Below are 12,352 nucleotides of genomic sequence, written 5' to 3' on the forward strand. Positions count from 1 at the left end.
TTACACTGGTTAACTACACTATATATTACACTGATTAACTACACTATATATTACACTGATTAACTACACTATATATTACACTGGTTAACTACACTATATATTACACTGATTAACTACACTATATATTACACTGATTAACTACACTATATATTACACTGATTAACTACACTATATATTACACTATATATTACACTGATTAACTACACTATATATTACACTGATTAACTACACTATATATTACACTATATATTACACTGATTAACTACACTATATATTACACTGATTAACTACACTATATATTACACTGATTAACTACACTATATATTACACTGATTAACTAGACTATATATTACACTGATTAACTACACTATATATTACACTATATATTACACTGATTAACTACACTATATATTACACTGATTAACTACACTATATATTACACTGATTAACTACACTATATATTACACTATATATTTCACTGATTAACTACACTATATATTACACTGATTAACTACACTATATATTACACTATATATTTCACTGATTAACTACACTATATATTACACTGATTAACTACACTATATATTACACTGATTAACTACACTATATATTACACTATATATTTCACTGATTAACTACACTATATATTACACTGATTAACTACACTATATATTACACTGATTAACTACACTATATATTACACTGATTAACTACACTATATATTACACTATATATTACACTGATTAACTACACTATATATTACACTATATATTTCACTGATTAACTACACTATATATTACACTGGTTAACTACACTATATATTACACTGATTAACTACACTATATATTACACTGATTAACTAGGGGACAGCAAGGAGTCATCATGTCAGGTAGTCCTGGGGCATGGTCCTAGGGCTCAGGTCCTCCGAGAGAGAGAAAGAGAGAAGGAGAGAATTAGAGAACGCACACTTAGATTCACACAGGACACCGCGCCAACCCAGACAGGATGACCACATCAGTGACTCAACCCACTCAGGTGACGCACCTCCTCCAGGGACGGCATGAGAGAGCCCCAGTAAAGCCAGTGACTCAGCCCCTGTAATAGGGTTAGAGGCAGAGAATCCCAGTGGAAAGAGAGGAACCGGCCAGGCAGAGACAGCAAGGGTGGTTCGTTGCTCCAGAGCCTTTCCGTTCACCCTCCCACTCCTGGGCCAGACTACACTCAATCATATGACCCACTGAAGAGATGAGTCTTCAGTAGAGACTTAAAGGTTGAGACCGAGTTTGCGTCTCTGACATGGGTAGGCAGACCGTTCCATAAAAATGGAGCTCTATAGGAGAAAGCCCTGCCTCCAGCTGTTTGCTTAAAAATTCTAGGGACAATTAGGAGGCCTGCGTCTTGTGACCGTAGCGTACGTGTAGGTATGTACGGCAGGACCAAATCAGAGAGATAGATAGGAGCAAGCCCATGTAATGCTTTGTAGGTTAGCAGTAAAACCTTGAAATCAGCCCTTGCTTTGACAGGAAGCCAGTGTAGAGAGGCTAGCACTGGAGTAATATGATCACATTTTTTGGTTCTAGTCAGGATTCTAGCAGCCGTATTTAGCACTAACTGAAGTTTATTTAGTGCTTTATCCGGGTAGCCGGAAAGTAGAGCATTGCAGTAGTCTAACCTGGAAGTGACAAAAGCATGGATTAATTTTTCTGCATCATTTTTGGACAGAAAGTTCCTGATTTTTGCAATGTTACGTAGATGGAAAAAAGCTGTCCTTGAAATGGTCTTGATATGTTCTTCAAAAGAGAGATCAGGGTCCAGAGTAACGCCGAGGTCCTTCACAGTTTTATTTGAGACGACTGTACAACCATTAAGATTAATTGTCAGATTCAACAGAAGATCTCTTTGTTTCTTGGGACCTAGAACAAGCATCTCTGTTTTGTCCGAGTTTAAAAGTAGAAAGTTTGCAGCCATCCACTTCCTTATGTCTGAAACACATTCTTCTAGCAAGGGCAATTTTGGGGCTTCACCATGTTTAATTGAAATGTACAGCTGTGTGTCATCTGCATAGCAGTGAAAGTTAACATTATGTTTTCGAATAACATCCCCAAGAGGTAAAATATATAGTGAAAACAATAGTGGTCCTAAAACGGAACCTTGAGGAACACCGAAATTTACAGTTGATTTGTCAGAGGACAGACCATTCACAGAGACAAACTGATATCTTTCCGACAGATAAGATCTAAACCAGGCCAGAACTTGTCCGTGTAGACCAATTTGGGTTTCCAATCTCTCCAAAAGAATGTGGTGATCGATGGTATCAAAAGCAGCACTAAGGTCTAGGAGCACGAGGACAGATGCAGAGCCTCGGTCCGATGCCATTAAAATGTAATTTACCACCTTCACAAGTGCCGTCTCAGTGCTATGATGGGGTCTAAAACCAGACTGAAGCATTTCGTATACATTGTTTGTCTTCAGGAAGGCAGTGAGTTGTTGCGCAACAGCCTTTTCTAAAATTTTTGAGAGGAATGGAAGATTCGATATAGGCCGATAGTTTTTTATATTTTCTGGGTCAAGGTTTGGCTTTTTCAAGAGAGGCTTTATTACTGCCACTTTTAGTGAGTTTGGTACACATCCGGTGGATAGAGAGCCGTTTATTATGTTCAACATAGTAGGGACAAGCACAGGAAGCAGCTCTTTCAGTAGTTTAGTTGGAATAGGGTCCAGTATGCAGCTTGAAGGTTTAGAGGCCATGATTATTTTCATCATTGTGTCAAGAGATATAGTACTAAAACACTTGAGTGTCTCTCTTGATCCTAGGTCCTGGCAGAGTTGTGCAGACTCAGGACAACTGAGCTTTGAAGGAATACGCAGATTTAAGGAAGAGTCCGTAATTTGCTTTCTAATAATCATAATCTTTTCCTCAAAGAAGTTCATGAATTTATCACTGCTAAAGTGAAAGTCATCCTCTCTTGGGGAATGCTGCTTTTTAGTTAGCTTTGCGACAGTATCAAAAAGGAATTTCGGATTGTTCTTATTTTCCTCAATTAAGTTAGAAAAACAGGATGATCGAGCAGCAGTAAGGGCTCTTCGGTACTGCACAGTACTGTCTTTCCAAGCTAGTCGGAAGACTTCCAGTTTGGTGTGGCGCCATTTCCGTTCCAATTTTCTGGAAGCTTGCTTCAGAGCTCGGGTATTTTCTGTGTACCAGGGAGCTAGTTTCTTATGAGAAATGTTTTTAGTTTTTAGGGGTGCAACTGCATCTAGGGTATTGCGCAAGGTTAAGTTGAGTTCCTCAGTTAGGTGGTTAACTGATTTTTGTCCTCTGGCGTCCTTGGGTAGGCAGAAGGAGTCTGGAAGGACATCAAGGAATCTTTGTGTTGTCTGTGAATTTATAGCACGACTTTTGATGATCCTTGGTTGGGGTCTGAGCAGATTATTTGTTGCAATTGCAAACGTAATAAAATGGTGGTCCGATAGTCCAGGATTATGAGGAAAAACATTAAGATCCACAACATTTATTCCATGGGACAAAACTAGGTCCAGCGTATGACTGTGACAGTGAGTGGGTCCAGAGACATGTTGGACAAAACCCACTGAGTCGATGATGGCTCCGAAAGCCTTTTGGAGTGGGTCTGTGGACTTTTCCATGTGAATATTAAAGTCACCAAAGATTAGAATATTATCCGCTATGACTACAAGGTCCGATAGGAATTCAGGGAACTCAGTGAGGAACGCTGTATATGGCCCAGGAGGCCTGTAAACAGTAGCTATAAAAAGTGATTGAGTAGGCGCATAGATTTCATGACTAGAAGCTCAAAAGACGAAAACGTCATTTTTTTTTTTGTAAATTGAAATTTGCTATCGTAAATGTTAGCAACACCTCCGCCTTTGCGGGATGCACGGGGGATATGGTCACTAGTGTAGCCAGGAGGTGAGGCCTCATTTAACACAGTAAATTCATCAGGCTTAAGCCATGTTTCAGTCAGGCCAATCACATCAAGATTATGATCAGTGATTAGTTCATTGACTATAATTGCCTTTGAAGTAAGGGATCTAACATTAAGTAGCCCTATTTTGAGATGTGAGGTATCATGATCTCTTTCAATAATGACAGGAATGGAGGTGGTCTTTATCCTAGTGAGATTGCTAAGGCGAACACCGCCATGTTTAGTTTTGCCCAACCTAGGTCGAGGCACAGACACGGTCTCAATGGTGATAGCTGAGCTGACTACACTGACTGTGCTAGTGGCAGACTCCACTATGCTGGCAGGCTGGCTAACAGCCTGCTGCCTGGCCTGCACCCTATTTCATTGTGGAGCTAGAGGAGTTAGAGCCCTGTCTATGTTGGTAGATAAAATGAGAGCACCCCTCCAGCTAGGATGGAGTCCGTCACTCCTCAGCAGGTCAGGCTTGGTCCTGTTTGTGGGCGAGTCCCAGAAAGAGGGCCAATTATCTACAAATTCTATCTTTTGGGAGGGGCAGAAAACAGTTTTCAACCAGCGATTGAGTTGTGAGACTCTGCTGTAGAGCTCATCACTCCCCCTAACTGGGAGGGGGCCAGAGACAATTACTCGATGCCGACACATCTTTCTAGCTGATTTACACGCAGAAGCTATGTTGCGCTTGGTGATCTCTGACTGTTTCATCCTAACATCGTTGGTGCCGACGTGGATAACAATATCTCTATACTCTCTACACTCGCCAGTTTTAGCTTTAGCCAGCACCATCTTCAGATTAGCCTTAACGTCGGTAGCCCTGCCCCCCGGTAAACAGTGTATGATCGCTGGATGATTCTCAAGTCTAATACTGCGGGTAATGGAGTCGCCAATGACTAGAGTTTTCAATTTGTCAGAGCTAATGATGGGAAGCTTCGGCGTCTCAGACCCCGTAACGGGAGGAGTAGAGACCAGAGAAGACTCGGCCTCTGACTCCGACCCGCTGCTTAATGGGGAAAACCGGTTGAAAGTTTCTGTCGGCTGAATGAGCGACACCGGTTGAGCGTTCCTACAGCATTTCCTTCCAGAAACCGTGAGAAAGTTGTCCGGCTGCGGGGACTGTGCCAGGGGATTTATACTACTATCTGTACTTACTGGTGGCACAGACGCTGTTTCATCCTTTCCTACACTGAAATTACCCTTGCCTAGCGATTGCGTCTGAAGCTGGGCTTGTAGCACAGCTATCCTCGCCTTAAGGCGAGTACAGCGACTACAATTAGAAGGCATCATGTTAATGTTACTACTTAGCTTCGGCTGTTGGAGGTCCTGACGAATCGTGTCCAGATAAAGCGTCCGGAGTGAAAAAGTTGAGTAGGAAAAAACAAAAATATAAACGGTAATTAAAAAGTAAAAACCGTAAATTTGTCAGGTAGCAAAACAGGTTGGCAACAAAACGCACAGCAACTCAAAAACAAGTCTGCAAGTCGTGACCGGAAATGACGTTGTGTTCAAATCCAAGTATTACACTATATTACACTATATATTACACTGATTAACTACACTATATATCACACTATATATTACACTGGTTAACTACACTATATATTACACTGATTAACTACACTATATATTACACTGGTTAACTACACTATATATTACACTGGTTAACTACACTATATATTACACTGGTTAACTACACTATATATTACACTGATTAACTACACTATATATTACACTGGTTAACTACACTATATATTACACTGATTAACTACACTATATATTACACTGATTAACTACACTATATATTACACTGATTAACTACACTATATATTACACTGATTAACTACACTATATATTACACTGATTAACTACACTATATATTACACTGATTAACTACACTATATATTACACTGGTTAACTACACTATATATTACACTGGTTAACTACACTATATATTACACTATATACTAAACTGATTAACTACACTATATATTACACTGATTAACTACACTATATATTACACTGATTAACTACACTATATATTACACTGATTAACTACACTATATAGTACACTGGTTAACTACAATATATATTACACTGATTAACTACACTATATATTACACTATATATTACACTGATTAACTACACTATATATTACACTATATATTACACTGATTAACTACACTATATATTACACTGATTAACTACACTATATATTACACTGATTAACTACACTATATATTACACTATATATTACACTGATTAACTACACTATATATTACACTGATTAACTACACTATATATTACACTATATATTACATTGTTTAACTACACTATATATTACACTGGTTAACTACACTATATATTACACTGGTTAACTACACTATATATTACACTGATTAACTACACTATATATTACACTGGTTAACTACACTATATATTACACTGATTAACTACACTATATATTACACTGATTAACTACACTATATATTACACTGATTAACTACACTATATATTACACTGATTAACTACACTATATATTACACTGATTAACTACACTATATATTACACTGGTTAACTACACTATATATTACACTGATTAACTACACTATATATTACACTGATTAACTACACTATATATTACACTGATTAACTACACTATATATTACACTGATTAACTACACTATATATTACACTGATTAACTACACTATATATTACACTGATTAACTACACTATATATTACACTGATTAACTACACTATATATTACACTGATTAACTACACTATATATTACATCGGTTAACTACACTATATATTACACTGGTTAACTACACTATATATTACACTATATACTAAACTGATTAACTACACTATATATTACACTGATTAACTACACTATATATTACACTGATTAACTACACTATATATTACACTGATTAACTACACTATATATTACACTATATATTACACTGATTAACTACACTATATATTACACTATATATTACACTGATTAACTACACTATATATTACACTGATTAACTACACTATATAGTACACTGGTTAACTACAATATATATTACACTGATTAACTACACTATATATTACACTATATATTACACTGATTAACTACACTATATATTACACTATATATTACACTGATTAACTACACTATATATTACACTGATTAACTACACTATATATTACACTGATTAACTACACTATATATTACACTGATTAACTACACTATATATTACACTGATTAACTACACTATATATTACACTATATATTACACTGATTAACTACACTATATATTACACTATATATTACACTGATTAACTACACTATATATTACACTGATTAACTACACTATATAGTACACTGGTTAACTACAATATATATTACACTGATTAACTACACTATATATTACACTATATATTACACTGATTAACTACACTATATATTACACTATATATTACACTGATTAACTACACTATATATTACACTGATTAACTACACTATATATTACACTGACTAACTACACTATATATTACACTGATTAACTACACTACATATTACACTGATTAACTACACTATATATTACACTGGTTAACTACACTATATAGTACACTGGTTAACTACACTATATATACAAAAGTATGTGGACAACTCTTTAAATTTGTAGATTTGGTGAATTCACGAATTGATCTATCTGTTATATGTGTTCTGACTATCTGTTCTTGTCCTCAGCGAAAGCTGAAGAGACAATCCAATCCAATCCAATCTCCACCTCTCCAGGAGGTCAACAGGAAACAGACTCCCAAAGTAATCAGTCTTTATGATTCTAATGTTTCCTACAATTACTGTTCAGTCTGTCTGTTTATTCTGATGTTGTTGCTTCATTCTAAATCATCCTTTCTATCTTTAATAGAGTCTGAGGGGATTGCAGGGATGAAGATGGAGTCTTTTCCTGCTCCTGAGATGGAGACTTTACCTGAAGGATGATCTGGAGAAGTTGTGGGTGGAAGTTGAGTTACTATAGAGAGACTATAACTATAGAGAGACTATAACTATAGAGCTGAGTTACTATAGAGAGACTACAACTATAGAGCTGAGTTACTATAGAGACTATAACTATAGAGCTGAGTTACTATAGAGAGACTATAACTATAGAGCTGAGTTACTATAGAGAGACTATAACTATAGAGAGACTATAACTATAGAGCTGAGTTACTATGGAGAGACTATAACTATAGAGCTGAGTTACTATAGAGAGACTATAAATATAGAGCTGAGTTACTGTAGAGAGACTATAACTTTCTATAGAGACCTAACCCACCTAACAAAGCTGAGTTTCTGAGTATATAACTGAGTGATATGAATCTTGGTAAGACAAAGTCATCTGATAAAGGTGTCAGTCAGTTCTCTATAATCCACTTTCAGTAGTTACTTCTTTACTTGTTGAAGTTTTACTACCCATGTCTGTTATGGGTTTATATCCATTTCCTGGTGATTCTATACAGTATTTACGATGACATCATCCACAGACTTCTGGAGCTGTTGGTTAAAAGGCAGAGATCCTCAAAGAGCAGTACCAGATCATCAGGTATATATGTGGTTTCCATGGTTTCCGTGTTTGGTGCCATTCCATTGGCTCGGTTCCAGCCGTTATAATGAGCAGACTTCTGGAGCTGTTGGTTAAAATCCCTTAAAAGGCAAAGAACCTCAAAGAACAAAGAAGGACTTTACTTTATGTTTGTGTTTTTTGTCTGCTCTGCCCCCAGGCTCTCACTATATATAATGTATACAATAACTATGTATTTAATGTGGAATGTATACAATAACTATGTATTTAATGTGGAATGTATACAATAACTATGTATTTAATGTATACAATAACTATGTATTTAATTTGTAATGTTTACAATAACTATGTATTTAATTTGTAATGTTTACAATAACTATGTATTTAATGTGGAATGTTTACAATAACTATGTATTTAATTTGTAATGTTTACAATAACTATGTATTTAATTTGTAATGTTTACAATAACTATGAGCATGTGGGCAGAACAGACATTAAATACAATCACTCTATATACTGTATTTAATGTGTATTGTATACAATAACTATGTATTTAATGTATACAATAACTATGTATTTAATTTGTAATGTTTACAATAACTATGTATTTAATGTGGAATGTTTACAATAACTATGTATTTAATTTGTAATGTTTACAATAACTATGTATTTAATTTGTAATGTTTACAATAACTATGAGCATGTGGGCAGAACAGACATTAAATACAATCACTCTATATACTGTATTTAATGTGTATTGTATACAATAACTATGTATTTAACTTAATGTATACAATAACTATGTATTTAACTTAATGTATACAATAACTATGTATTTAACTTAATGTATACAATAACTATGTATTTAATTTAATGTATACAATAACTATGTATTTAACTTAATGTATACAATAACTATGTATTTAACTTAATGTATACAATAACTATGTATTTAACTTAATGTATACAATAACTATGTATTTAACTTAATGTATACAATAACTATGTATTTAACTTAATGTATACAATAACTATGTATTTAACTTAATGTATACAATAACTATGTATTTAACTTAATGTATACAATAACTATGTATTTAACTTAATGTATACAATAACTATGTATTTAACTTAATGTATACAATAAATATGTATTTAACTTAATGTATACAATAAATATGTATTTAATGTGTAATGAATATACACTATATAATGTATACAATAACTATGTATTTAATTTGTAATGTTTACAATAACTATGTATTTAATTTGTAATGTATACTAACTATGTAGTTAATGTGCAATGTAAACAATTATTTTCATTTTTTTTCACCTTTATTTAACCAGGTAGGCTAGTTGAGAACAAGTTCTCATTTACAACTGCGACCTGGTCAAGATAAAGCACAGCAGTGTGACACAAACAACACAGAGTTTGTTGGAGATTTTCCAGTCGTCTGATGATTCTCAGTAGCTATACTGTTCTCTTTGAAGTAGAAAGAACAATCTATATAAGTTGAAATATTAGACATGTGTAAGCAGAATGAAGGCTGAAGCCCATGTGAGTGTACAAAGCTAGATCAACATGGAATTGACCATTGGACATATAAAAAACAGAACGTAAGCAGAATCTGTGTGGATTAGGCAAGGTAAACCAACAAGACTTGTCTGGGCCATGTCTGATCTTGTGAAGGCTACTGGACACGCACATGGGTTAATCATATATACAGTGCCGTGCGAAAGTATTCGGCCCCCTTGAACTTTGCGACCTTTTGCCACATTTCAGGCTTCAAACATTAAGATATTAAACTGTATTTTTTTGTGAAGAATCAACAACAAGTGGGACACAATCATGAAGTGGAACGACATTTATTGAATATTTCAAACTTTTTTAACAAATCAAAAACGGAAAAATTGGGCGTGCAAAATTATTCAGCCCCTTTACTTTCAGTGCAGCAAACTCTCTCCAGAAGTTCAGTGAGGATCACTGAATGATCCAATGTTGACCTAAATGACTAATGATGATAAATACAATCCACCTGTGTGTAATCAAGTCTCCGTATAAATGCACCTGCACTGTGATAGTCTCAGAGGTCCGTTAAAAGCGCAGAGAGCATCATGAAGAACAAGGAACACACCAGGCAGGTCCGAGATACTGTTGTGAAGAAGTTTAAAGCCGGATTTGGATACAAAAATATTTCACAAGCTTTAAACATCCCAAGGAGCACTGTGCAAGCGATAATATTGAAATGGAAGGAGTATCAGACCACTGCAAATCTACCAAGACCTGGCCGTCCCTCTAAACTTTCAGCTCATACAAGGAGAAGACTGATCAGAGATGCAGCCAAGAGGCCCATGATCACTCTGGATGAACTGCAGAGATCTACAGCTGAGGTGGGAGACTCTGTCCATAGGACAACAATCAGTCGTATATTGCACAAATCTGGCCTTTATGGAAGAGTGGCAAGAAGAAAGCTATTTCTTAAAGATATCCATAAAAAGTGTAATTTAAAGTTTGCCACAAGCCACCTGGGAGACACACCAAACATGTGGAAGAAGGTGCTCTGGTCAGATGAAACCAAAATTGAACTTTTTGGCAACAATGCAAAACGTTATGTTTGGCGTAAAAGCAACACAGCTCATCACCCTGAACACACCATCCCCACTGTCAAACATGGTGGTGGCAGCATCATGGTTTGGGCCTGCTTTTCTTCAGCAGGGACAGGGTAGATGGTTAAAATTGATGGGAAGATGGATGGAGCCAAATACAGGACCATTCTGGAAGAAAACCTGATGGAGTCTGCAAAAGACCTGAGACTGGGACGGAGATTTGTCTTCCAACAAGACAATGATCCAAAACATAAAGCAAAATCTACAATGGAATGGTTCAAAAATAAACATATCCAGGTGTTAGAATGGCCAAGTCAAAGTCCAGACCTGAATCCAATCGAGAATCTGTGGAAAGAACTGAAAACTGCTGTTCACAAATGCTCTCCATCCAACCTCACTGAGCTCGAGCTGTTTTACAAGGAGGAATGGGAAAAAATGTCAGTCTCTCGATGTGCAAAACTGATAGAGACATACCCCAAGCGACTTACAGCTGTAATCGCAGCAAAAGGTGGCGCTACAAAGTATTAACTTAAGGGGGCTTTTTTCGGCCCCCTTGAACTTTGCGACCTTTTGCCACATTTCAGGCTTCAAACATAAAGATATAAAACTGTATTTTTTTGTGAAGAATCAACAACAAGTGGGACACAATCATGAAGTGGAACGACATTTATTGGATATTTCAAACTTTTTTAACAAATCAAAAACTGAAAAATTGGGCGTGCAAAATTATTCAGCCCCCTTAAGTTAATACTTTGGAGCAGAGTCTCAGGTCTTTTGCAGACTCCATCAGGTTTTCTTCCAGAATGGTCCTGCATTTGGCTCCATCCATCTTCCCATCAATTTTAACCATCTTCCCTGTCCCTGCTGAAGAAAAGCAGGCCCAAACCATGAAGCTGCCACCACCATGTTTGACAGTGGGGATGGTGTGTTCAGCTGTGTTGGTTTTACGCCAAACATAACGTTTTGCATTGTTGCCAAAAAGTTCAATTTTGGTTTCATCTGACCAGAGCACCTTCTTCCACATGTTTGGTGTGTCTCCCAGGTGGCTTGTGGCAAACTTTAAACGACACTTTTTATGGATATCTTTAAGAAATGCATTTATACGGAGACTTGATTACACACAGGTGGATTGTATTTATCCTCATTAGTCATTTAGGTCAACATTGGATCATTCAGAGATCCTCACTGAACTTCTGGAGAGAGTTTGCTGCACTGAAAGTAAAGGGGCT

The 12,352-nt window shown here is 36.1% G+C and overlaps 1 protein-coding gene across 1 annotated transcript in view; it reads left to right on the plus strand.

The window, feature by feature from the left end:
- The window catches only part of LOC110515190 (butyrophilin-like protein 10), a 138,387-nt gene extending 130,452 nt beyond the window's left edge, over positions 1-7,935 (plus strand). The window contains exons 9-10 of the mRNA XM_090185650.1: positions 7,681-7,755; positions 7,862-7,935. Coding sequence (XP_090041776.1) covers positions 7,681-7,755; positions 7,862-7,935 — 149 coding nt within the window. The remainder of the gene's footprint in view (positions 1-7,680; positions 7,756-7,861) is intronic.
- The last annotated feature ends 4,417 nt before the right edge of the window (positions 7,936-12,352 follow it).

Source organism: Oncorhynchus mykiss, chromosome 9 (genome assembly GCF_057628025.1).
Source record: "Oncorhynchus mykiss isolate SJ-2025 chromosome 9, ASM5762802v1, whole genome shotgun sequence".
In the NCBI taxonomy this organism is placed as follows: Eukaryota; Metazoa; Chordata; class Actinopteri; order Salmoniformes; family Salmonidae; genus Oncorhynchus; species Oncorhynchus mykiss.